The sequence below is a fragment of the Guillardia theta genome (genome assembly GCF_000315625.1).
Source record: "Guillardia theta CCMP2712 unplaced genomic scaffold GUITHscaffold_6, whole genome shotgun sequence".
Classification (NCBI taxonomy): domain Eukaryota; class Cryptophyceae; order Pyrenomonadales; family Geminigeraceae; genus Guillardia; species Guillardia theta.
Genome location: NW_005434668.1, coordinates 533,658 through 559,608, shown reverse-complemented (window position 1 = coordinate 559,608; position 25,951 = coordinate 533,658). Strand labels below are relative to the sequence as shown.

General features: G+C 50.4%; 8 protein-coding genes across 8 annotated transcripts; 5 read left to right on the top strand and 3 right to left on the bottom strand.

Moving 5' to 3' along the window:
- Positions 1-1,043: 1,043 nt before the first annotated feature.
- GUITHDRAFT_133041 (hypothetical protein) lies at positions 1,044-3,518 on the top strand (the record flags this gene model as incomplete). Its single annotated transcript, XM_005840223.1, has 10 exons — positions 1,044-1,161; positions 1,225-1,322; positions 1,440-1,558; positions 1,772-1,859; positions 1,903-1,923; positions 2,114-2,173; positions 2,221-2,300; positions 2,923-3,170; positions 3,222-3,289; positions 3,378-3,518. 10 exons carry the CDS (start codon positions 1,044-1,046, stop codon positions 3,516-3,518), a joined length of 1,041 nt encoding a protein of 346 aa, XP_005840280.1.
- Positions 3,519-4,714: 1,196 nt separating this feature from the next.
- Positions 4,715-7,112, top strand: GUITHDRAFT_101003 (hypothetical protein; the record flags this gene model as incomplete). Its single annotated transcript, XM_005840222.1, has 10 exons — positions 4,715-5,379; positions 5,424-5,553; positions 5,601-5,674; positions 5,728-5,842; positions 5,893-6,108; positions 6,152-6,283; positions 6,326-6,681; positions 6,731-6,781; positions 6,824-6,992; positions 7,035-7,112. 10 exons carry the CDS (start codon positions 4,715-4,717, stop codon positions 7,110-7,112), a joined length of 1,986 nt encoding a protein of 661 aa, XP_005840279.1.
- Positions 7,079-11,568, bottom strand: COPIA (coatomer subunit alpha). Its single transcript, XM_005840221.1, has 11 exons — positions 8,613-11,568; positions 8,468-8,563; positions 8,392-8,421; positions 8,252-8,336; positions 8,075-8,202; positions 7,861-8,024; positions 7,702-7,806; positions 7,522-7,650; positions 7,418-7,456; positions 7,244-7,370; positions 7,079-7,198 (listed from the first exon to the last, which is right to left on the bottom strand). The coding sequence occupies exons 1-11, from the start codon at positions 11,484-11,486 to the stop codon at positions 7,163-7,165; spliced, it is 3,813 nt and encodes a 1,270-aa protein (XP_005840278.1). The 5' UTR covers positions 11,487-11,568; the 3' UTR covers positions 7,079-7,162.
- A 1,149-nt stretch (positions 11,569-12,717) lies between these two features.
- On the top strand, positions 12,718-15,454 carry GUITHDRAFT_101001 (hypothetical protein; the record flags this gene model as incomplete). Its single annotated transcript, XM_005840220.1, has 12 exons — positions 12,718-12,789; positions 12,836-13,557; positions 13,605-13,769; positions 13,819-13,932; positions 13,976-14,099; positions 14,158-14,281; positions 14,331-14,475; positions 14,517-14,757; positions 14,801-14,844; positions 14,890-14,941; positions 14,991-15,158; positions 15,209-15,454. The coding sequence occupies 12 exons, from the start codon at positions 12,718-12,720 to the stop codon at positions 15,452-15,454; spliced, it is 2,217 nt and encodes a 738-aa protein (XP_005840277.1).
- Positions 15,455-16,197: 743 nt separating this feature from the next.
- Positions 16,198-18,397, top strand: GUITHDRAFT_101000 (hypothetical protein; the record flags this gene model as incomplete). The annotated part of the gene is made up of 15 exons (XM_005840219.1): positions 16,198-16,276; positions 16,842-16,944; positions 16,998-17,037; positions 17,103-17,144; positions 17,195-17,224; positions 17,274-17,312; positions 17,396-17,449; positions 17,497-17,555; positions 17,604-17,656; positions 17,706-17,741; positions 17,791-17,849; positions 17,905-17,952; positions 18,068-18,134; positions 18,179-18,278; positions 18,328-18,397. The coding sequence occupies 15 exons, from the start codon at positions 16,198-16,200 to the stop codon at positions 18,395-18,397; spliced, it is 879 nt and encodes a 292-aa protein (XP_005840276.1).
- Positions 18,398-18,488: 91 nt separating this feature from the next.
- Positions 18,489-19,542, bottom strand: GUITHDRAFT_91995 (hypothetical protein). Its single transcript, XM_005840218.1, has 5 exons — positions 19,492-19,542; positions 19,294-19,414; positions 18,995-19,246; positions 18,772-18,945; positions 18,489-18,725 (listed from the first exon to the last, which is right to left on the bottom strand). Exons 1-5 carry the CDS (start codon positions 19,503-19,505, stop codon positions 18,681-18,683), a joined length of 606 nt encoding a protein of 201 aa, XP_005840275.1. The 5' UTR covers positions 19,506-19,542; the 3' UTR covers positions 18,489-18,680.
- A 2,121-nt stretch (positions 19,543-21,663) lies between these two features.
- On the top strand, positions 21,664-24,078 carry GUITHDRAFT_133035 (hypothetical protein; the record flags this gene model as incomplete). The annotated part of the gene is made up of 10 exons (XM_005840217.1): positions 21,664-22,366; positions 22,426-22,553; positions 22,693-22,910; positions 23,062-23,119; positions 23,169-23,261; positions 23,330-23,427; positions 23,531-23,669; positions 23,720-23,862; positions 23,906-23,970; positions 24,020-24,078. The coding sequence occupies 10 exons, from the start codon at positions 21,664-21,666 to the stop codon at positions 24,076-24,078; spliced, it is 1,704 nt and encodes a 567-aa protein (XP_005840274.1).
- Positions 24,079-24,365: 287 nt separating this feature from the next.
- Positions 24,366-25,012, bottom strand: GUITHDRAFT_150368 (hypothetical protein). The gene has a single exon (XM_005840216.1). It carries the CDS (start codon positions 24,907-24,909, stop codon positions 24,736-24,738), a length of 174 nt encoding a protein of 57 aa, XP_005840273.1. The 5' UTR covers positions 24,910-25,012; the 3' UTR covers positions 24,366-24,735.
- Positions 25,013-25,951: the final 939 nt, after the last annotated feature.

Here is a 25,951-nt window from a genome sequence, read left to right as displayed (position 1 = left end):
GCAATGAGGAAAGCTTCGTTGAAAGGTTTCGTTTCGTTTGAGCTGACATACTTGATTCCAACTCTGACGCACCTCTCGGATGAAGGGCATCACTAGCTTTGAGAGTCTCAGTAGCGGGAAGATCTTCGCTCAGCTGCTCGATTTCCTCTTCGCTTTCTGCATCCTCCATAACGCTGTCGGCATCAGATTGCAGCATGTCATCGCCCCCACGTAGAACGAGTCGAGCATGTTTATGCAAACTTGCTTTGGTCGACGTGCTGTCAAGCGATACAAATCGGGGATTCAACAACAACCCCTCACTCAAGCTGACAAGAAGGAGCATAAAAAATAAAAATACACCGAAAGAGGCGAGTCGAGAAAGCTCTCTCGCCATATCCAATCGACAGGATGTCAAAGGTCTATTCCAATGAAAGCCTATCTTTGAGTTTCATTTCGGACAGACTTATCATGATTTGAATTGTTTTGTCAAGGCAGCATCATATCGTTTGTGTTGTTTAGGAAGTCATAGTTGATTGCCATACACTACTGATGTCAATACGTCAACTCCCTTGCGAAGGTGTGTGGTGATAAACCATTATACGCACAATCAGTATCACCTCCTTCCTCTTCTACTCTCCTCTCCCCCACTTCTCTCTCTCTCTCTCTCTCCCTCTCTCCCTCTCCCTCTCCCCTCTCTCTCTGCCTCACGCTTGCCCCCGGCACTAGCAGCTTCGCACGCCACCCCGCGCCAAAATTGAAATTTAGGCCCCCATCCCCCCACATAGCTTCACTGTTCGACCTCTGAGGCGGGTGTGCCAGGGATGCTACCAGCCGCCGATGCTACGAGGGCCACCAAGAACCGCTGAGAGGCCGAGGGACAAGCAAGGCAACTAGATCGCACTCACTGGGTTCAGCTGCAGCACTGGCCGAACCTTGAGTCTCCTCCTCCATCCTGATGCTCGCTACTTCGACCTGAGCCTGCTAGGCTTCAGGATCTGACCCCTTTGAAGCACGACAAGTTATGAAGCAGGGGCAATAGCCAGAGCGGATCAAGAACGCTCACCATGTCAAATCCATTCGATAGATTGTTGCAGTTTGCAGAAAAGGTGGAGAAAAATGCTCCCATCGTGTTCACAAAGGAAGAAGAAAAATTGATTGAGGAGATTCAGGCACAGCAGTCTGGTAAGATTGTATTTTCCTTGCTAATGCTTTCAAGGCATGAATTCTCATCGATCTTCTTATCAGTCTTGACGAAGCTGCAAGAAGAGTTCCAGGCAGCCTCGATTGAAGATGGATCAACGTGGACATCTTTTCGATTCGAGACGAAGGAGGCAAGTCCGAAGGTTGGTACTTGTGTTTTGACAAATCTCGGCAGGAAGACCAAGACAACATGAGCATTGAATTGTTAGCGGAGGCGAGTCGCTCTTACCTCTTGCTTGCATCTCACGCAACTCCTTCAGCTTCTGCGCTCTGAAGATGAGGGGAACCAAGACATCATCAAGGCATGCAGAGAACATGTGGTCAACACGGCAGCGAGCATGGTGCAGCGAACTTTCAGAGGCCATATTGGACGGAGGATGTGAGATCGAACCGAGAGATGCTTCGATGTTTGTCACACCTGTTGCCTCCTAGGACAAGGTTGATGATGGAACAAGCGAGGATACGCAAGGCAGAGCGGAGCGCCTTAAAGTTGCAAGCCGCATACCGCGGCATGAGAGGACGAAAGGCTGCAAACCGGACGTAGAGCAGAAAGATGAGTGCTCGACGTCGGTGATGTGTTTGTGGTGTGCAGGTTCGCAGATGTGGCGGAGGAGGAAATCCGACAGGGAGCGTCAGTGCTGATTCAGCGGATGTACAGAGGAGCAAAGCAGAGAACCATGGTCGATTGTCGATGATTGCTCGCTCACTAACTGACTGCAACAGATGCGTAACATCCTGCAAGAGGTCAGAGAGACCGACAGAAAGTTCTTTTCATGTGCGTGCAGGCTGCGAGAAGAATTCATTCTGACGCTTCTTATGAACAGCCGGAGGAGAATCGGAGCTTTCAATCTACTACAAGAGAAATGCTAAAGGCCATGCTCATCTTCAAGTCTCAAATCCTTCACCATGCACCCGAGAACTGATGAGTAAGCAGGACTCCGATGATTCCGAGAGCGACAGCGAGGACGATGGTTTCTTGAACACGCGACATCCGGTATGCTGGTTTGTCGTCGAGCTAGAGAGATCTTGACTGCAGAACAGGCGACAGGCAAGATATTGAAGAACGCGCCGCAGTATGGCAAAGCGATCAACGAAACGAGAAGGCAGCATCATTATCCCCGGTCAATTCTTTGTGAATTGCTTCCACTTGTTGCTTATGCTCGTTTGAACAGAACAAGAAGGGTTGACAGCGATTCTCATGATTCAAGCTCGTCCTAAGCCAAGGATTCTTGTTGCCATCAGTAAATGTTGCAATCAGTAATCTATATCATGAGATGTTTCAGTCCCTCAATGCTTCATGGGGCTCCTTCACATGACAAGCTTGAACAGCTGAAATATACTTTTTCCTTGTCTTCTCTCCTTCCCCTCATTCCTTTGTGATCTTCCTCTTCCCCCTCACCCTCTCCCCCCTCACCCTCTTCCCCCTCACCCACACTGCCGCCCCGCCTCTCTTTCCCTCACACGCCTGGCACTATGAATTTGACTCCCGGCCCTCCTCACTGCCGCGCATATCCAAGCCCTCCCCCCCCCCCACCTCTCCAACTCGCTCGCCACCCTCCCGCCTCTAACCATCTTGTCTCCCTCCTGCTGCTAGTTGCTCTTCATTCACTCCGCCCGGCTTCGCGCACCCGTCGGCGCCTCTGTGACTCTCCCTTTGCGATATACCTCGCTCTTCCTGCCGAACCGACATGATCGACGACGAGACGCCTTGACATTCGTGACATGAGAGGAAGTGAACGACAGAGCAGCATCTGAGTTTGTTGTCGTGAAGTTCTACCAGTTCTGCAAAATGGAGAAGAATGAGAGGCACGACAATCCAGCAGACATGCTCAAGAAATCTCAAGAGATAGAGAGCAAGCTGTTGAAGGTGGACCACGAGCTTGACGAAGCGATGAGTACCATCATATTCACTGATGCTTGCTTCGAACAACTTGACAAGACGCTGCTGACACGAGAACGAGCTCTGAAAGAGATTCTAAGGCGCAGAGCAGGTAGCAAGTGCGTTTGCTTGTTTTGATTCCAACGTGATTCCTCTACGTCAGCCACCAGGCGGGAAGTTCACCTAGTGCAGCAACTCAAGGACACCCCTGAAGGTCAATTTCTGGAGATGGTCAAAAGCAAACTTTACGGGAAAGACGGCGAGAGAGCTGTACGGTTTCGATGACTTGTGCTGCTTGTTCGACTTGACTACATTGAAGGTGCCAGGAGAGGAGAAGGAGAGTAGCAACCAGGACGATCAGGGCAGGAAAAAGAGCCTGCTACAAGCGCATGAAGATGGAGAGATTGACAGCAAAGTCTCTGCATTTGTTGCAGCACTCAACAGGAAGAAGAGAAAGTGAATGGAATGACTTGCAAGACATTGACTGGTTTCAAATTTAATTCATGCTTGCTTCTTTTCGAATTCCGACAGCTGATCTTACCCTTCATGACATTCCGTTGGTTTGTGATGTATCATCAATTCATGATGCAGAGAGGAATCACATGTGGTGTTAGCTTTGGTCTCTATACCCCCTCTTGAATTTCCCATGTACATACATCTTATTTATTTTATTGCTTCTTGTTCGGAGTGTGTGGAGATCTATACACAGCTGTTACATTCTTCACGTTCGATTCTTTCATTTACAACACGCCGCAAGAAATTGATTACAAGAAGGGGATTGATTGCGGCAACCTCGCACACCCTTAGAAATCGTCTTGATTTTATTGTAGCATTAATTTCATTTCGGTTCAAGCGCTTTGTTTGTACAGCATGAGGATCTTGTATGTCTTCTTCCGCAGCTTGTGAGCGTGTAGTGGGAAGTACCCTTTCGAGTTGCATTGCTGTAAAGAATGTCAGTCATCATGCTGATTTAGTTTAAGAGAGAAACCTCTGTTGGTAATGACGGCATCACAAGCTCCGAGTATCTTCGATGCTGACGTCAAGAATTCCAACGTCCTCGACAAACTCTTGTCACAGATGAAAGAGGGATCAGCTACACAGATGCTCGTCTGTCATCATCGCCTTTCATCTCGTATTCTCCAATACCTCCGCCCCCTCTCCTCCCCTCCGCGCTCCGCTCTCCTCCCCTCCGCGCTCCGCTCCGCTCTCCTCTTCTCCGCTCCGCTCTCCTCTCTTCCGCTCTCCTCCGCTCTCCTCCCCTCTCCTCTCCTCCGCGCTCCTCTTCTACCCTCCGCTCCCCTCCCTCCTCTGTTCTGTTCTGTTCTGTTCTGCTCGTCTCTTCGCTGCTCCCTCCCTTTCATCCACGAGTTCGTCATCCCCTGAAAGTTGCTCTCGTATCCCACAAACCACGCGTACCCTACCCCACTTTCCTCCCTGAAAATCACCCCTTCCGCTTCCTGAACCAAGCATTTGCTAGGATGAACTTCGAGAGCGGCGAACGATGGAGGAGTGAGAGTGGAGGAGAGAAGAGCAAGAGGGAGAGAAGAGGGCGAGCAAGACGCTACACCTGTCTCGCTCCTTACTATCAGAAGGCTGAACACATGGTTGATTTCCGCGAAACTAGATGAAGGTTTCCTCCTTTGGTTCTATCGCAGGATGAAGCTAGGGCGAATGCTCTTCAGCTTATATGCAAGGGCTGTGCCATCATGCTTCGTCATGCTCGCTATTGCTGCTTTCGTGTTGATGGTGGGAGCTCACGAGCTCTCAGACAGCGACGTGCTGAGGGAGGCCGTTCAACTTTCTCAGCAGGGTAATTTCGACATGGCAGCAAGAGCGGCACGCACGTTGCTCAGAATGTCAAGAGAGAAAAGGGACGAGGAGATGGAGTACATCTCGCTGCGCATGTTGGCAGATTGTGAGAATGGAAAGTCAAACGTGAAAGACAACGCAGAGGAGACCCTGCGGCCCAACGAATTCTTGTCTTTCCAAGCACTGGTGTTGGCATCTCGAGTAGCAAACAGCGTTCTCAACTCAGCAGGACGCACGTATCCTTCCGGTCATCTCAAAAAGTTCGTGACAGACCTTACCATGTTCGGCTGCAAGATAGCCTACAACTTTCGGGACGAAGGTTTTCCATCGTCAGCTCTGAGAGTTTTGAAGCATTCGTTAGCTGCGATCCGACGAGTCAAGCTGTCCGACACGTCGTACGTAGACAGAGCAGCTGTGCATCTCTACAATGACGTTTGCAATGTCCTGCGAAACTTTGGAAGGACTGCGGAGGCGAAAGGTTTCTGTGCTGCAGCAATCGATCTCACTTACAAGTAATTCGGAGCAATATCGAAGTCTTTTTTAACTTCTCTAGCAGAAACATAGGTTTCATCTCCAACTCAAGCTTGTCCAAGTTTCAATTCAACCTTGGAAAAGTGTATTCAGATGAGGATGACTGGGAGAATGCTGTGGTTTTGTGGAGAAAGGCGTTGGAAGCGATGGAGGATGTGTGGGAAGTTGCAGTAAATGATTTGTTTTCTGATTTCTTGCACAGGTAGACACTCTAATCTCCCTCGGCATGGCATATTCTCGTCAAGGAGAAGCAGCAGAAGCTCTTGCCTTCTTCAAGTAAGCTCAAAGGCTCTCGAGCCACTCTCTGACCGGCTCATCTTGCGGCGCAGGCGAGCTTTCCTGTCGGATCCTTCGCATCCCTTCCCGTTCGTTGCTGCCGCCACGACTCTGATGAGGCAAGGGGACCACTTTCATGCCAGGGAGCTGCTGCGATGGTTGCGCCAGGTGCTTTCATGATCACTCTTGACTTTCCAACTGTTTGACGGACATAGCAGCCGGAAGGTGAGGTCGGGTACTATCACGACCTGCTGAGAGTGCGGGAAGGCATGACTGCTGAAGCCTTCCCGTCCTCAATCGTATGGCATGATGACGATCTACATCAACTGAAAGAGAGGAGAATTATCAGCATCGCACAGTCTGATCAGTCGCTGTCAGCTGCAATTGTATACCTTACTTCTAAGGCTGACGAGGATATTCAAGACTTGAATCAGGTTCGGTGAACGCGGATCGCATTGATATTAACATGTCGATCAGAGTCTAAACTTGCTTGAGAAGAATTACTTCACATTACACCGCTATTATCCCGTCTATGTTTTTTATGACTTCCTTGAAGAGTCTACCATACTGCAGTTGAACCGACCCAACCTGAACATCTCATTTCACAAGGTGTTGTCGTCGGCAACCTGCAGTTCTAATTTGTCTCCTCAGATTAACATGGATGTCCCATCGGACCAACAGGACAAGCACGGGAATTTCTCTAGAAAGTTTCTAGGCTACGGTCTTGGCTACCGAGCCATGTGTCGATTTTTCTCTGGGCCGATTTACAACCATCCAGCAATGCAGGCAGCCCCTACCTGTACAAACATTCTCCTCTCAGCTTCTTGGCAGAGCCTGGACTTCTACATGCGGCTCGACGTTGACTCTTTCTTCATCGCTCCACTCCCCCTCGACCCGATCCAGCACTTGGCTGACCGCCAGCAATCTTATGGGTACATCACGACAGGTCGTGAGGAACGCAAGTTCGTTGTGAATCTGTGGGAGACGTTCATGCAGGAGGCGACCAGGTGAGAGCAACCTGACCATTCGGAGAGATGTAGCTCACAGATGGTTCAGACTGAAGTTGCCCAACCTGCCCGCTGTTGGATCGCAAAAAGCGTGGGGAAGGTGTGGATAAGTCGACCTGCGCCGAATCTCACGAGGGTCCAGGACATTCTTCTACACCAACTTCGAGGTTAGCGCCATGGCTGTGTGGCGCTCGCAGGAGTATCTCGCTATCTTCAAAGCCCTCGATGACTCAGGAGGGTTTTTCCGTCATCGCTGGGGCGATGGCCCCGTGCACTACTTAGCCGTTCGGGCGATGCTCGAAGACTCTAAGGTGATGTTGAAAGAAGAAAAGAAAAGTCTTACAGGAGCGCAGGTGGTGAGATTCAACACACTTCCCTACTGGCATCAAACTCTTGTAGTGGACGAAACACCCTTCATTGCAAGCGTGTAATGAGACCAGGCCAGCAGTCGGGAAGAGCGTGCGGATTGGGGCTATCCCGCTCAATCATCAAAGTCTCCCATGTCGTTGGAGGATTGCTGTCAACAGGTCATACATCAATGTCGACTCTCAACGCCTTCTACCTTGTTCCGTTGGTGTCTTGAGTTGATCAGCCCCGTTCCCTTCAAGCCAATCTCTCCGACTTGGCAGACTGCGCACACCTGGCCCTTGAACGCAGGATCGAAGGGAGCCGAACAGAATCCACAGCGCCTGTGAGCAGCAATTAGCCGAAGTGAGACTGGGAGTTCAAGGCATACGTAATAGGCTTGCCGCGGTATATCGGAACGAAGCTTTTTCTGCAGGGCCAGAGTCATAGGAGAGAAGGCCAGCATGGCGGCAAGTATGACGGCAGGGGACTCACGTGCACACAACGAAAGGGTTTCGCTCGTCATACTGCAGCTCAACTTCGTTGGAACGGTTCGCCTCGCACACTTTGAGAACTTTCAGAGCTTGCTCCTTGTGCTCAGCCTTGGGGTTCAATTCCAACAGCCTTGTAAATAGCTTCTTAGTATTTTGATATCTCTGCCTTGTCAATACGAACCTGCGACAGAACGACCCAGCCGTGTTGTAGTTCTTGATCTTCACTGAACTGCTCATGGCCGACCTCAGCGAGATGAGCAAGTGCAAGGGCTGCAAGTTGCAGTGCCTGCACAAGAGGAGAATGAGCTGACTCAATCCCCCATGTCACAAAGGAGATTACGTGAGGTAAGCCGCCAACTCGACGTTGCGGGTCGGATCTTCCTTGAACTGCTCGCGCCTCGTTGTCTCCAAGATGATCGCCGTGATGTACTCCTTGCAGATGCCCATTTGTTCTCGCAGCTCGTCAAGCTCTTGCTTTGAATCAACACACGCGACCAGAACCGACTTGAATTGGTGACGTCAGGATAAACACCAGCTCAAGTCATCTATTGTACCTGCAACGAGTAGACAAAGATCTGCAAGGCTTCAGGAAGCTTGCCCTCAGTGAAGGCCTTGTATCCAGACTTGATACGGTCGGTAAGAGTAGGCACTGTTGCACAGACCGCAGGCATTCCATCAGTACCTGTAGACGCGCCATAAGCACAGGACAAAGAGATTCTCGAGTTCACGACCTCTTGCACTCCAGAAATAATTTTCGTTGTTGCGATGCATCGCGCATTCCATGATAGCGGCACCTGGACTTCCAGACAAGAAGGACTGAAATGGAAAAATGATCAGTCTCAAAGTCGAGGTATTGAAACTCGAGTTGCACCTGAGCACCTAGGTAGACGCTTGTGAAGATCTGTAACGCACTATGAGCTATCATGGTTCAGCTTGCATGGACTCACAGGTTTCATCGGCTCGAAGTTGACCACACCGGCTTGTCGGTTCATCAACTCCATCGCACTCTGGAAGGAACCGGCAGCGACATGCTCGCCAGGTACCTAGAACAGGAGGTAAGGGGGAGCACGGTCTCCTGAGAGTGAAACTTACATTGGAAGCCTGTTGCCACCGAAGAGCTGCTGGTGTTCCCATCGTAGGCGGGGCAAAAAATCCTCCAACGTTTCCTCCCGGACTCTTGCCTGTGGCTGCTCCCCCACCTGGGAGATCCAGATCCAGTTCATCGATACCCCATCCATCCCCGGTCTCTCCTGTTCCATCCTCGAGATCCACGCCATCTCCGCCCCATCCTTCTCCGCCCATGTCCGCATCCTCTTCTTGGACAACATCGCCTCCACCTTCACCGGGCAAATCCAAGTCATCTCCACCCCATCCACCACCAATATCTCCATCCAACTCTTCGTTGAGCTTCGACTCGCTCACTTTCTCGACAGGTCCATCAAAGTAGCCCTTGGAGACACGCAGCAACGGCCAATTGTTCTCTCTGAAGATTGGGGTTGGAGGGAACAGAAGAGAAGCGTCAGCTTTCGGCTTACACGAAGGTAGCAGTTCCTCCGGAATCAGAGCTTCAATCTCTGCTGCAGCATCTGTAACTCCATGGGTCACAGCAGTGAGGTAGGCCAGAGCAAGCTGTTGCTGATCCTTCAAAATCTTGATCCTCTCATTCACATCACCGAGGTACAAAGCATTGTGGAATCTTCCCATGACGTCACCCCTCATCTCAGCGATCCGTAACATCTTGTTGAGCTTCTCGGTATTGCCTGTGATCAAATACAGGAATGACAATCTCTCAAAGTCTTTGGTCTTTTGATATGCCATCTCCACAATTTGATGATTTCCTTGTCGGAGAGCCTCAACACCAAGTTTGTGCCAGCAGTCCTTGTCATCCAGCGCTGAAGCCGACGCCAATGCAACTTCAATGTTGCCACATTCAATCGCGAGATTGAATCTCGTCTTTTCATCATTCACGAACTGAAGCGCAACTTCTGGAAAGCCCTTCTTCTGAAGATATCCAATAATTGCCTGCCCACAAAGTTTGGAGCGCTTGATGATTCTAAGAACTTCATCATAGTTGCGATCCAGCAATGCCACTTTGAACAAAAATTCCGTCTTGTCAATAGAAAGCGTCAGAGTGTTGCTTTCCCGATCCAAGCAGAAGAGTTTGTTTCCCATCACTTTGCAGAGATATACTGGGGCTTCAAGGGTTCTGATAATGCCGCTGTCCCCTTGAGTCAAACAGAACTTAACATGGTTCAAAGTCGTGTAGATGAAGGCCTTGGTGCTTCCTTCTTCCCAGACACCACTTTTGACACGAATGGTCTCGTGGACAGTGGCCAAATGCTCCAGCTTTTGGGCATCCCTTCTTGCCAATACCACGGTGTGCTTACTCAGGAACGCAACGTGTTTCATGTCGCTCGCCCAAACAACATATTTGACATTAGGGCAAGTGATCTCTCCCATGGCCCGTTTCTGCTGCAAATCAAAGAGAGTGATCTTGTCTTCTGCTTTGCAAAGCAACATGCCAGTTCCAGCATAGAAAATCATGTCCGTAGTTGCATGGGGTGGTGAGAGTTTCTTGGTCACCTCATTGCTCAGGTTCTTGATCAGAATCTGCCTGCTCTTGTCCAAAACAGCGAATCGGTTCCGAGCCACAAAGACAGCTGCCAATCCAAGACCCCGTTTAGAGTCCACAGATTCCTGTGCGCCCTTGGAGGCATCGCGAGGGATCTGGTACAATTCGTAGGATCCGCCTTCGGCGTCTGTGCACATCAAGACGCTCCTCTCAGCCTCGTTGTAAACCATGGAACGGGGGGCACTGTTTGGACCCGATGACCTTCGGATAGACACAAGGGGAATGTCTCGTCCTGAACCAGGCTCAAACATTCTCAAGTATCTCTCCTTGACGTAGAGCAGCTGAGAGCCTGTATTGGGCCCGCCCTCATTCATTGCAAAGGCAGGTCTCTCACGATCAAGTTTGAACACGAGCATGCCACTGTCATGACCAGCAGCAAGAAGACCTTGGTCCTTGTGAACTGCTAGGATCCAGAATCGGTCTTGTTCCCGTCGGAATGTCTGCACACCAGTGCGTTTGGACATGTCCCACACTCGGATGGACTTATCCTCGGAGTTACTGATGATCAGCTCTTGCTTGGGATGGAAAAGAACGCAAGACACGTTGTTCACGTGTCCACGAAGCGTGTCTACTTCCCAAGCCTTGGAGTCGTTCATCCTCCACAGCTTGACTTGCCTGTCATCCGCCCCCGACACAATGAGGGGAAGCGTGTGGTGGAATGATGCCCAATTCACTCCGCGATCATGGCCTTCAAGGAGATATTTCACAGTGGTATCTGTGCTCCCAAAAAGGTCAGCACCAATCTTCGGGACGCTGGTTTGTCCTTGCATGTCGTCCACACCGTGTCCAACATACTTCTTCTTGAGGCCAGAAATATCCCACACTCTGACTGTCTGATCCAACGATGCAGAAACGATGAGATCTTCTCTTGGATGAAATTGAACAGACATCACGTAATGATTATGGCCAGTGAGCACTACAAGACATGGTCGGCCAGACTGCTGCCAATCCCAGATACGCACAGTCTGATCGTCAGAAGAGCTGACCACCCACGGATATTCGTGGTGGAACTGAACAGTCCTGATGTAGTCAAGATGCCCCAACAAGTCAGGCTTCAGGCATCGTCTGAGCTTGTAATTCCAGATCTTGATCTTGTAATCATCACCACCCGATACAAGAAGTGGCTGCGTCTGATGGAAATTCACCCCACGCACTGGCCCCTCGTGCTCTTCAAAGCGATCAAGGAGGGTTCCCATACGATAATCCCACAGCTGGATCACACCGTTGTGCAAACTCGCAACGATCCATGGTCTACGAGGATGGAAGCTCAAACCTTTCACACGATTACTCTTTGTCTCAAACTTCGTGAGGAATTCTGAGTTGCTGGCGGACATTTCAACGAGATCAGTGAAGTTGAAACTCCACTAATTCCAGCTGCTCGATACCACCAGCTGGTCACAGGACAAGGCGTCACACTCAACCTGTCGTAACGCGTAAGAAATGTCATCCATCATGGCTTTTCAAACATTCACGATAACGTCAAGTTCAACATCAGCATGACTCTTTACGAAATGCACTCGTGTGAAATTTACAGCTCTTCCAGCAGAATCACATTTGTAGAAGTTTGGCACAGAGAGATGACGTGAAAGTATCAATTCAACAACAAGAATACGTTCAAACACATGTACTAGAAATCCCATACAGGATCGTCCAAGTTGATGAACAGCAAAGGGGAGTAGAGAGAATGAATACGGGATATATCACGTAGGCAGAAGGAAGAAACTGACAAGACAAAGAGGAGTAAATCAGCTATCAAAAGAAGAATGTTTGAAGATGTCAAGAGCCTGTTAAGGAATAGCGGTGACAAGGCAAACGACAGGGGGCGAGTCAAAGAACAAAAATGGAGCATGATAAAAGAATTGATCGAGGTTAATGAGATTGATGTTGTTGATGTTGATGTTGGTGTTGGTGTCGGTGTTGATGTCGAAAGAGGAGGAGGAGAAGCGCAGTAGCTGCATCCCTTCCCCTCCCTCATTCATCCCCCATGGCGACGCGCACGAGGATGATGAAGAAGGGGTCCTACAATTTCACACATCACATATAGTTTAGTTAAAATTGTATCAGTAATTGAGTAACTAAACTATATGAAATAACAATTTTGAATTTATATAGGGTCTTATCAAAGTATTTTGCTTGTGCAGTACCCCAGATCGAATTTCTTTTCTGGGGCTGAGCTGGCAAGTCCGCGAGAGACAGCAGAGGATAACGGTAATATAACGACTCTTCGTTACAATTCAACGAGAGTGATAACTGTTTGTACCAGTCTCTTCTCTCCGACAAGATGCCAGCGCTTGGCAGGCCGGATGGAGAGGAGGAGCGAGGAGAAGAGCGAGAGAGGTGGAGGAGGACACGAATGTACTGCTGACTGGGTTGATCGGACTTGATGGGCCCTTACCTGACATACTCACGACACGTCTTGGGACGCGATTTGGATGAAATGGTCATTAGAAGTCCACAAACAGAAAATGGCAAGAGACGTAGGACAACATGGTTTGCATGTGATTCAGTAGACTGAGGACTACTGAACTTCCTTCTTGTTGTACGATCCTGCAATCCGAACTCAGGATGAGAGGTTTCCGTGGGTTACAGATAAGAGACTTGCTCTCAATCCTCGTCGTGGTCATGGCGCTAGCTCAGGTACAGTTTGGCTAGGATCTCTCTGCTGTGACAAGATCTCCTGCAGGACGACTTGGCTGACTTGGTAGACTCACGCAGCTCATTGGATGCAAAGTTCGCTACGTCCTTGACATCAGTAGACCGATGGATTGATGCTGGGATCCTTCTGAGAGATCGGGGGGCTCTAGAGCTGGCTATTGATGCTCTTCTTACTGCAACTCGGCTGGGCCCACAGGATCCGCGTGCATTTTCGCACATTGGAATAATCTTGGAACGGATGTACGGGGATGCTGCGAGGGCTGCGGAGTATCACGCCATGGCGATTCGAAGAGGCACGCTCGACGCTGACTCGTATTACCTCATGGGGAACTTCGTTTCTTCAAGAAACCTCTTTGAGCTGTCGGTCAAGCTGCATGAGGCAGCGACGAAATTGAAGCCTGACTTCTTAGAGGCCTACAACAACAAGGGCTCTTCGCTCATCTCCCTCGGCAACCTTGCAAGCCAACCTCATCTCGCACAGCAATTTTACCGGCAAGCACTGGAAGCAACATCGGCTGCCGTCTCGCTCAATCCCAGGCACAGGACGCCTTTGGTCACAGCTCTGACGCTCGCGCAGAAAACGGCTGACTTCCGCTTCTGGAAGAATCACTCAGCTCACTTGCGAGAGTTGTTCGTTGAATGTCTGGAGCGAGGTGATCAACTGTTCATGCCATGGCAGGCCAGCGTGTATGGGCTCAAGCCCTTCCATATGTTAAAGAATGTACAGTACATGTCAAGGAACGTGTTGGGGTCAGTAGCCGACGTGTTTCAAACACGTCTTTGTGACACCTTTACAGGGCGGTCCGAGGCTTCAAATTCCCCAAGTTCGACGTGGAAGAAGGGATGAGCCTATCCCCGTCCTCTCGCTTGAGAGTTGGCTACTTCTCCTGCTCAGGCTTCCAAGGAAACACGACAACTGCTAACTTTGTGCGCGGATTGTTTGGTATGCACGATCGACACAGGTGTCTGTGCTCGGCTGGAGTGTATGGGAGCCGCTGAGAGGCATGTCAGGTTCCACGTCCATTGCTTTGCGAGAGGAACGCACACGTTCCCCGGTCGGACGGATGGATCACCTGCTCAAGAGCAGATTCGAACGGATTGTGAAAGTTTTCATGACATGACCAAGTGAGGTACCTCAGGCATCGCGACGTTGCTGATGCAAAGATAGGATGGATGTGTTTGAAAGTGCGAAGTCGATCAGTGCCTCTAAGATCGCCGTGCTGGTAGACTTGACGGGCTGGACGCTTTGGCCATGTACAGAGGTACTTGCCATGGAGCCATCGCCTGTGCAGGTAGAAAAGGAGCACAGAGCTGAATTGCATACTATGTGTAACCTCGCGTCCTTTTCAGCTACAGTGGCATGGTTACCCAGGCTCCATGGGGGCAGATTTCGTTCATTATGTTGCAACCGATCGAATTGTATCGCCTCCTGAGTATGCAGAGTTCTACACGGAGCGCATGCTCTACACGCTCGGTCGTCCTGAGCTGTCAGTGCTGCTTCTTTCTGACTCCGCACGCGACAGGCTCGTACATGCTCAACGACCATGTCTTCTCTCGCCGTGAAGCTCTAGAGCTCGAGCAGGAGTCCGATGTGTCAGTGAGGAGGGAGCGGCTGGGAGAGACCCTGAGGTCGGCGGGGTCAGCTCTCTTCTTCTTCGACAAGGACGGGTAAATCTTCCTCCATGGCCTGCTCCTCTTACCTGCTGCAGCTTCAATCACACGCTCAGCGGGTTTGAGGATGATGACGTCATCATGTGCTCGTGGAACACGTTGTTCAAGTGCGACCCCGACACCTTGCAGACCTGGATCACCCTGCTGGTGTCTTTTATTCCCTTGCCTCTTCTCGTACTCAGCCAAGTTTTGAAGAGGAAAGTACCCAAGGCCAAGTTGTGGATCATGCAATTCGACCCCACGCCGCCTCCAAACGTCGCCCTGCTCGCTGCCGACAACGTACCTTGCTCTTGCCCCGGCTTCGGTGCTGACACGACATAAGGGCGTGGACGTCACAAGGATCGCATGGAGCACCTTCTTCCCTCGGTTCCTAACTCCTCAATCCTTCGCAACGACTCAGCGTGTTTCCAGGCAGCTGGAGTTCAAGATCAAGAGCTTGGCAGACGTCTTCGTAGACACTCCGGTGAGTCTCTCAGGCATAGAGGGCTAGCTATGACGTCATCCTTCTCCAGCTCTTCAATGCTCACACGACAGGCGTCGACGCTCTCTGGTGTGGAACGCCGCTAGTAACAGTCCCGCTGGAGGACTTCAGTGCCCGTGTAGCTGCTGGGCTAGTTGCCTCAGTCTCACGAATGCAATTGGGCACCACTGTTGCGAGGAGCATGGAGGATTACGAGCAGGTGAATGCGACAGGCGGGAGCGCGCGACCATCTGACTTACATGGCCGCAGGTTTTGACTCGATTGACAAGTTCGGCTCGAAAACTCCGCTTGCTCCGCGAAGACCTCGACCGGGCGCGAAGAAAGCACAGCAGCGACGTCAACTACGGAGATGCCAGGTCGGAGTATACCCTGTTTCGTCCCGTAGCATGGGTGAAGAGCTGGGAAAGCGCTCTCATGAGGGCGGCAGATCTTGTCGTTCAAGGCGAGGCAAGCAGGCATATTCTTTCATTCAATCCCGTCTCCGTTCAGATGTAACCAACCAACAAGAACAACATCTTGCGAAATATCTCCCATCGAGCCTCCCCAGTCGCCTCAACATCCCTTCCCCTCCTACCTTCAGGTTCTGCATACGTTTGGCATCTCTTCTGCGCCAGAACGTTTTCACATTCCCCATCCTCTCACATGCCCCCACCAACCTTCTCGAATCTTACCGATCTTGTCTCTCCTCTCTCCTTCTTCCTTCTCCTCTCATCTCCTCCTTCTACCCCCCCCCCCTCCTCTCCTCCTCCTCTCCTCCTCTCCTCCTCCTCTCCTCCTCTCCTCCTCCTCTCCTCCTTCTCTCCTCCTCCTCCCCCTTCCTATCCCCGCCTACCTCCCCAGCCCCACTTCGCTCGCCATAAAATGTCCTCAGCACAACACCTACCCTACTCTTCCACCCCACCCCCAATTTATAGTTCACAATCGGGACCCCTACCCCTAGAAGGAACCTTTTGATCCCACTTGTTCACCTGCTCTGCCATATTTGCACTACCCCCTACCCCTTAAAAAAGAATTTGATGTAACGTCCGCAGCCCTCATGGCGGTGATGCGAGGGTGGGGTCATATACCAGGGGGTAGTGCAGGTCATGCGTGGGGTACCCTGATGTAAGAGGGTGGGGTAACCACTCGAAATTCAGGTCCCCCACGTAGAGAGCAGGGGTGGAGGTGTACAAGGGTGGTAGTCGGTGAAGGGGGTGGTGGAATTTATAGGGGGTGGGGGTAGTTAGGGGAGCGGCAAGATGGACGGAGAGACGACGGCGGACGGGCAGATGCAGCTTGGGCTGCAGATGGTCCAACAGGCGTACGGACGAAGAGCAGGTGAGAGAGGAAGCGAGGAGAGGAGAACAACCATCCAACATCAGAGAGCACAAGGGAGAAGGAGGAGGAGGAGACAGCTCGCTCTCAATCCTCTTGAGTTGAAAATCTCGTCTTCATGATCTCCTCACGATCCTTGAGATGAGACGATACATGTTTCAACTTCTCTCGCAACCACATCTATTCTCTCTTTGCTCATGATCCTCAGCATCTTCGACGTTAGCTTTAAACCCTTTGCACCCTGCACTCATGTGTTCACCTCTCACCAACTCCATTCTTGGATGTCTGTTCTTTCCCCCAACACAGATGATTGCAAGTGAAAATGCAAACGAGCGACAAGATACGATGAATACTCGTTGCATCGTGTGAGATGGAGGAAGGAACAGGTCATGTAGAAGACAAGTCAGTTCTAGAGACAAGTTTCTGTGAGACATGTATTGACACAGGATTTCCTTGTGAGCACCGTTTCATGCATATAATGAGGAAGAGGAGCACAATTTCATGCACATTTGACTCGTCAAGTTTAGACATGTTCTGCCACGGTTCCTGTCTCCTGACTTGATGGCAGAGGAGCTCACACGCGAGGTGGAGCACTGGAAACGAGTCGCCCAGCACCACAAACAGCAGGAGGCGCAGACCCGAGAGGAGCTGAACAAGGCGAACCAACGGAGGTGACTGGCATCGGACTCTCAACTATCACTTTATTTGCTCATTTGCGCTTCAGTTCGGAGCTTCAGAGGCAATTGAGCGAACGGCAGCAAGAGGTTGGTTGCAAGGGGGAACAAATGTCCCCTTCTGGAAAGTTTTCCTTGTCCTTATCGCTCTTCAGATCGCACAGCTGACGGAAGCAAGAAACGTGGCCTTGAATCAGGTGCTTGCTTTGCCTTCTTGCTCTGCTTTGGGTTTCTAACGTGCATTCAGATCGCAACGCTCAAGAAGCACGCTTCCCAGGTTTGAAGATCTGAGAAGTTGACGAACTCAAGTTGACTCGAAATTCCAGCTTCAAAGCTTCAAGAAGAACATCTCCAACATGCTGCAGGTTTACCCCCCCCCCCCCCCCCTCCCGACCCCTTCCTCCCTCTTCTCCTCCTCTAACCAGTTCAGTTCTTAATTGTTTTGTAGGCAGACACTGGTCTCGACACTCTGAATGTCCAAGGCATGCTTGACAATCTGCCGGTAGCTTTCTTGGCATTCCCGTCGAGGCTCCAATGATGTTTGTTCAGCCGATGGACTCGACGTTCAATAGCTCTTCGATCCCTTCCCCCTCGATCGATCTCATGAGGTGACGTCGCACTTCTTGTCTCCCTGCAGAGGTTGATTCGACCTACAGCAAGCCATCGACCTCGATGAACTTCTACAATGGGAATGTGGATGCTTTCCCCGGTATTTCTCGCCTGCAGTTCCAACGCCAACTCCTGACCAGCGCATCTAGGAGCCTCTGGTATGGGATACCCGAGCGGGAATGCAGGTGTCGATCGTCTGGTTGATGAGGAAATAATGCCTGATCATGAACGAAGGGTATCCGCATGCAGGAGCCAATGCCATGCCCAAGTCAACCCCGCAAGCATCTTCGCAGGTGACAGCACCATGTCAATTTCGTTTGCCGTCTTCATGATGCTCTGCGGTGGTAGAATGCGGCGCCTGAGATCACGATGGATGCAGCGACCTACTACCAGCAGGTGAGGACGAGGAGGAGGAGGAGGAGGAGGAGGAGGAGGAGGAGGAGGAGGAGGAGGAGGAGGAGGAGGAGGAGGAGGAACAGCAAGGACAAGGATCATGCTGGTGGTCCTTCAGGTCAAACGCGTTCTCGAGCCCGAGCAGTTCCGCGAGTTCTCGGCGAACATCAAACGTCTCAATGCTGGTGTGTTGACTGAGTCCTGGCGCCGGTATCTCACGCTCCTACAGGCCAACAGAGCGTCGACGAAACCCTAGAGAGAGTTCGAGAAATCTTCGGAGAACATCGTCCGTTCCTCTTTGCTCAGCTGCAGAAGCTTATCCGCCAGGTGTGCGAGATGAGGGAGGTGATTGGTCTGACTTGACTCGTGTTGTGGCAGGCCGAGGAAGAAGCTCGTCGACAAGGAGTGGATCCCGACGGAGGTTCTTATTAACAAGAGAGAGTTGTGAGAAGACGTACAGACACTTAAGGATTTGAAAGCCTAATATGAAGAGTAAACCACAAGCGGAGAGGAAGCAGCGGAGGAGAAGCTCTCGACGTCAATTCGCATCGGATTTATGAATCTTGCAAGTTTAACGCCGAGACCGCACGCGTCTCTCATCTTGTGAACCCGAGCATGGAAAGTCGCTCCACATATCAAAAATCAATTAATCACAATGGACAGAGACGGCAAGCCATCCCACTCCTCTTCCCATGTACAACTTCTCTGCACCCCTTGAGCTTCTTCCTCGCTTAACAGCAGCCCTTCTTCTCCCCCACTGCAGCACCTGCTCCAACCTGCCAAGGTCTTAGCCCCTCACAGCACACACAAGAAGCTCGTCACCTGGATGGACTGGCCGCCGCTCTTGGGTGCAGGTGCCTGAGCCATACGAGCCTTGATCTCAGCCGCCATGGTGATGAAAGCTTGCTCGACGTTGGTAGAGTCCTTTGCCGAGGTCTCCAAGAAGGGGATGCCAAGCTGGTCAGCAAACTCCTTAGCTGTGTTGTAGTCGACGACCTGCAGGCACTGTCAGCCCTGGTGATCCCGCAGAAGCCTTAGGCATCACCTTCTTCGCGGTGAGGTCGCACTTGTTGCCGACCAACATCTTGTTGACCTTGTCGTTGGCATAGCGATCGATCTCATTCATCCACTGCTTGACGTTGTTGAACGATTCTTGATCGGTCACGTCATACACAACAATGATCCCGTGCGCTCCTCGGTAGTAGGAGGAGGTGATGGTGCGAAAGCGCTCCTGACCAGCCGTATCCCAGATTTGCAGCTTGATCGTCTTCCCGTCGAGCTCAAGGGTTCTGATTTTCTGACATTGGAGTAAGAACGAGGAAGAAGGAAGAAGAACATGCTCACAAAGTCAACGCCGATGGTGCTGATGTAGCTCTCAGTGTAGGTGTCGTCGGCAAAACGCAAGAGGAGGCAAGACTTTCCAACACCAGAGTCTCCAATGAGCAAAAGCTTGAACAAGTAATCGCTGTTGTTGATAGTTAGCATGCGAATAGCCATTGAAGACATGGAAGGCGCAAACTATAACAGAGGAGAATTACTCACTATTCAGTACTCATGATTATTCCTGGTCTGTTTTGTTGGTGAAAAGAACCTGCCAGGTGCTTTACTTCCATGTCAATTACGCACTTCTTTTGCATCGAATCAGGTTATGGACGTTCAAAGGGAATCGAAGATTGAAGCATTAAAGAACAAGGACCGTTGTGTAGAGCAAGAAAACACGCACTCACAAAGTTATCCTGAGTTAACAAGATCAAAAGCAGAAGGTTGTTGCATCAATGCTAGCACTCTAAATGAGACATGCCTACCAACACAACCGGGGCAAGAATATCCATATCAAACTCGTAAGCACAACTCTACAGAAAAAGCAGAGCAGAACAAGAAAGCTCGTCAGGACACTAGAGATAGAACGACGGGTATATTTCTCTTCAGTCACAAGGCTCCCCTGTCGGTCCGCCCTATCATATACACAAGCTATTTCACTGATCAATCCTCAAGTTCCTCCGCTTGTCCTTCATTCAGCTCCTTTCAAATCGATTTTCCCCTCTCACGCCCCTCACCGCTTCTTTCCCCCTTCATTGCCCAGACTGATCCATGTGGGCCTGTCCCTGCTTCCATTTGTAGTTCCTCTCCTCTAGATACTCCGACATTCATGCACATGCGCCATCAGAACACTCACTCTTCAACATGAAAAAACGTCACCAATCCTTCCCCAGAATATCAGCAGTGCTCAAAATCATTCCCCGAAAACCTTGCTCAGCTGCAGCTAGTGATACTACTATTCGTCTCCACCATATCCTCCTGCTCTTCTATCTCCATCTCCCTCCCCCCTTGATTCTAGTGCTTGCTATGGTTCTCTTCTTGCTCCATATGCTGCCCCTCCTGACCTTCCTCATCTCCCCTGCCTCCACTTTCTCCACTGCCTCCCCTTCCTCCTCCGGGCCCATTGAAGGAGCGGCACGCAGCGTCATCAGAGTACAAATTTTACTCAACAAAGTGATACCAATGGGTCATGACCCCTACCCCTTGAAATACAGGTGCTGGGAGGGGTTTAGAGACCATGTGCTGCGGTTTGAAAAGTCAAAAAAGCCTACAGGGGTCATTACCCCCACCCTCTCTGGATGCCTCTTGTGAGTTCCACCATGAATCATGGAGGTAGGGGTCACTACCCTACCCGGCGGACTAGAAACAATCTGCCGGGGCGAGCCTCCGGCGGCCCGGCCATGCATTCCAAGTTCTGCTGGCCACTCCGGGTCGGAGCCTGAGCTGCGGGCCGCCACGGCCCGCCGCCGTAGCGCCGGGCCCTGGCGGCCCGAGGCGCGGCAGTGCACAGTCACTCACGGTCGAATCCGGCCCAGTGCCCTGAGCGTGCTTGGCAAGCCAGGCCTGCTTAGCTGAGGCTCGGGGGGCGGCCGGCGATCATCCGAGTCGGAATTTACTCTGAGTTCAATGGCCGGGCCCGCCCACGACCGGGCGCCGGCGGGCCGTCCGGTCAGTGGTGCTTCCGGTGCGACGGTACAATCAACGGACTGAGGGAAGTTCTATCTGTCTATTCCTTCCTATAGCCTTCTTTCTAGGACCAGGTCTTACCAGGTGCAACGAAGGATCACCCTACCCCCAACTGTCAATCAACAAGACACCCTACCCAATTTCGTTAAGAACAAATCTTTCACTACCCCATCATCGGACCCCTCATATTCCTAACCCCACCCCTCCTCTTCATACGCATAATCGTTACCCACCCCAGATACTGCTTGCTTAATCCTACCCCCACCCTCAAGAGATCGCTTGATCCCACCCCTATGGGTTCCTTTCCCTCAGAGAACCCGGAGTGAACCATGTCACCCTCTCGATAAGAATACCACCCGTTTAAGACCAGCCACTATCAGGGGTAGGGTGACTGGAATTGGTTTGGAGTGGGCTAGAGTACAGTTGGAGGGGTATCCTACCCAAGGCAAGGAGGGGGACCATGACCCTAAGAGGTGGGTGGGGTGGACAGAGAGAAGGGGTAGTGGAAGAGTTAGGGGTAGGGGTAAGGGTAGAAAGAGAGAGAGACAAAATGGCAGCCAGGCTTGGAACCAGCGAAGAGAAGGTGGAGAAAAAGAGGAGCTGAGGTCCGTCTCCTTGCGTCTTCTTGTTTTTATTACCAAGAACACAAAGGCTGGCACTTGTCTCCTCTTTCCTCTATCAGGCTGCGAGGGTCATTGAGAAAGAACGATGGCTGCAGGGTTTGTCGAATCGTTTCCTTCTCCCAACTCAAGGGTGATGGGGAGCAATTGCGCTCCTTTGCCGAAGTTTTCCAACCACGAAACTCCCCATATACCACCTTTGCCTGTTGATGAGTATCAGTCCTACATGCACTTGTCTCCTGATAGCAGGAAGGGTATAATCAAGCAGGGTTGGCTTCACAAATTATCATATCATGGCAGGGGTTGGAAGAAGCGATATGTTGTTATCACTGAGGACTGTGAACTTCAATACTGGTCACACGTCTTTCCCTTCAACGGCGGTACAGCACAATGGGAGCTCAAGGGTATCGTGAGTTTAGATGATGCAGAATTTGGCAAGGTGCAAAACTTGGTTGTAGATGGACACGAAGGAAGGTTCCCTGTGGCAATCAAAATATCGTCACAGAGAAGCGTTTCTCCCAAGCACAGTCAGTGGTGGATACTCCGCGACTACTACTTCGCAGCTGACGAGAACGAATTAGAGCCTTGGATGCGTGAAATGGCTGATGTCAAGTTTAAGTGTGAGGTCGAGCTCGTCGACAGAGCCTACTGCCTTACATCCAGCGTCGATGCCTCGGACTCTCCTAGAAGCAAGCTTGATAGCGAGTACATGTTTGTCGAACCCCGCATTTTGCTTCCACTGTCTCGACAGCTGGTGTTGAACACACACAACAACATGGCAAACGCTACACGTAAAGTTGCAGAGACCGTTCATACATTTTTCGCAATTTTGTTGATGGACCTCCGCCAGAACTAGACAAGAGGCAATTTCTTGATGGTTCATGTGCTCCAGCATGGGTTTTGGGATGGAAGTATAAAGTTGGACCAGATTCTCCCCGTGGCAATGCTACAAATCGCGGTACAACCGACCAGCAAACGGTGTGGATGCGCGCACAAAGAGCTTTCAAACACGACATTCAATCAAGGCTCTGGTATGTCATTTCTCTCCTTTTGTTTCATCTTCAGTTTTGAAAAACAACTCCACGATGATATGGCCGGTGATGATTTGTTGCGTCAGGTTCACATATCGATCTGGTTTTTCTCCAATCGAACCGAGCAATCTTACTTCAGACAGCGGCTGGGGATGCATGCTGCGCAGTGGCCAAATGATGCTGGCACAAGCATTGCTACATCATCACTTGAGGAGAGATTGGCGATTGCGAAGGGACAAGCCCACTCCTCGCTGGTTATAGTTCTGATGCTACATGGGGCTATATCTCAACCATTGTGCTGCAGGTATGGACAAATTTTGAAGTTGTTTGAAGACCATCCAGCGAGCATGTTTTCAATACATCGTATAGCACAAACTGGACAGCAATTTCATCGCAGCATTGGACAGTAATGCTCCATTCTTTTGACCGACCTTGCACTTAGTTGCACAAATCAGATGGTTTGGACCAGACACAATCTGTCGAGTCCTCAGGCATATATGGAATATGAATGAGGTCCGTCTGAATTTTTCTATGCTCTCTTCATTCTCAATGCGAAGTTCAGGGTGTCTGGCCGTGCCACACAGCTGGAATGCTCTTTGTGGAAGATCACTGTATCTATCGTGATTTGGCTGAGAGTGTGGCTTGTTCTCGACAGGTATGTTATGATTATTGGATAACTTGATTATCTTCCACATCTCTGCTAACTCTTTCTCTCTTGCACAGGCGTACTCGGGTACCAACTGCAGCAGAATGGCTCAAGCAAGGGAACCTTGCTCGTGGAGGCCACTAATTGTTGTCGTACCCGTTAGACTCGGTGCAAGGTAAGGATGTGAAACGTTTAGATTTCGCCATTGAGAGGCTCACAGTGATAGGATCAATCCAAGTTATATTCCAAAGCTTGCGTCATACCTCAGTTTGCCTCAGGTCTGAAGATCAGCACTTGTCTCGAATTGACAAGCATTTGCAGAGCCTGGGATTCATTGGTGGACGGCCAAGACACTCATACTACTTTGTTGGTGTCAGAGGATATAATGCTTACTATCTGGACCCTCACATAACTCAGGTTCGAATGAGGATGCGATTGTTATCCATTTTGATATTTTTCCGTTCTAGCCTTATCAATCGATCAGAAAGAACATCAACGTCGCATCTTTTCATTGTGCGCACCCAGGAAAGATGTCACTAGCGCACATCGATCCATCTCTTGCCTTGGGATTCTATTGTGACGATAAGTCAGATTTTGAAGACTTGATAAGGTGAAGCCAACAACTGCCATAACCTCATGACTTCTGGAAACAGGCGAGTTGAGGAGCTTGCAGCCGGTGACAGCCACCCGATTCTATCAGTGGGAAATCGTGCTCCAGGTAATTCTCAAGGCAAGAAGGGAACGTTGTTGCTGACTCGTGTCAAAAGATTATCTTTCCTTGGATGATGTGGATGAAGACATTGTAACGTTTGAAGATGTAAACTAAGAGAATTTCTGTTTTTTAAGTTTTCCGGGGTCGCAACAATAGATTCCTCGTGTAACATTACGTAAATCGAGCAGTCTCTCTGAAAGAGCTTTATTGTACACTCAGCTTCAAATACGGTTTGAGCTTATCCTTCATCTACATAAAATGGCAGTGTCAGCGAGGAGGCAAAGTCCTCGCATGCGACCCAAAGCATCCGGCCGTCGCTATTGCCATCCTTAGTGATCGTTGCGATCCATCTGCTGCTTCAGAGGGCTTTGCGGTGCGCAAGGCTTCGTGCTGCCCTCCAGAAGGCGAGCGAGTGCACAGAGTGACCACAGGTTCTGAATCATGTCTCAATACTGCAAGATTCCTGTCAGAACCACAGCAATGCAACGGAAACATGTCTCTGCTAGTTGCAGAGCGAGCACACAAGGACAAAAACATTAAAAGCCCTCTCGCTTACACAAATGCAAACATATACACACACAAGGTTTCGATCACTTTCAGTAAAGATGGGAAAGCAAAAGTGAAGGTTGCGCAGGGAAAAGTAGCGAAGGTTGAGCAGGGACATCAAAGCAGGATCAAGATCAAACTGGTTGCAGGAGCATGGCGGTACCAAAAGGTACAAATAGCTGCTGAGTGATTGAAAGCATGTAACCATGGGAGCGAAGAAACAAATTATCCACCAAAAGGTGGCATTTCAGTCCAGAAGGATCGAGGGGAGGGATTTGCTATGAATTGGGAAGAAAAATCAAACAAGACCAAGTCGCCAAGGAAGGGCAGGGTGAGGGTGAGGAGGAGGAGGAGGAGGAGAGAAGGAGAGAAGCAAGAGGAATTATGACCGGATGACATGATGGAGGAATGAACGAGGAAGGCGAGGACAAGCGGGAGTGGCACAGGGCGACGATGAGGGAGCTAAAGGAGGCTGCCCGGCCTGCATTACCTCAAAGGTTTGCTTCTGCAGTTTTTAAAATTGCCCACAGTACCGAGATCCTGTTAAAATAATGTATAAAAGAAGATTATGGTACAAAAGGCCCGTGAGATTGCATCTTATTAAGTTTTAAAGGGAAGTGTGGTACAAGATCTACCCCTGCTACAGTACCAATCATCTCTATAAATAACCACCTTGTACTCGTCCCAGGAACTTCAAAAGCACATCGTGAGAGCATGTTACGCAAGCGGCGCCGTGCCACTATTTTTAAAATAAGTTGTAGTTTATTTGAATTTTAACGGACATAGGACCCGTGTTTTAAGCCTATTACCAAGGGGTAGTAAAGATGGTTGCGTCGCTCACGAAGGAGCTTTGCTCGGACCCCACCCTAGACCCAACCTGAGACCGGTACTCATCATCAAAAGGTTTAGGATTGGGGGTGGGGGTACCCTACCTGCTTTCCCACCTATTCCGACCTTCACCCCCTAAAGGTATATGACATGGAGGGGTAGTGCTGCTCGATGGACAAGAGCCCCTCCATGCTGCCCTTCTAGGCTCGGAGCAACCACTGCCGCCATCATGCAGCTCCTGCTCCTCCTGCTCCTGCTCTTGCTCCTGCCTCTGCCTCTGCCTCTGCCTCTGCTCCTGCTCCTGCTCCTTAACTTTTAACCATTGCTCATGCTTGTGTTTCTTCTTCTGCTTTCTGTGCTTGTCTCAACTCCACATACAACGCTACTACGCTAGAAATTGTTTTTGTCCTCCATCCTCTCGTCTTGATTTTCACTCTAGAACTTTGATGTCCTGCTCTTTCCCTCGTCTATTTCTCCTCCTTTCTACTGCTGCATTTGGTACACTTCCGCTACCTTGCTCCCCCTTGCTATTCCCTTTCCTACTCTCATTGGTTCCACCCGAGGGGCTTCCTTGGTTCCTGCTTAGTCTTGTTGCAGTAGTCTGTCTTCTTGC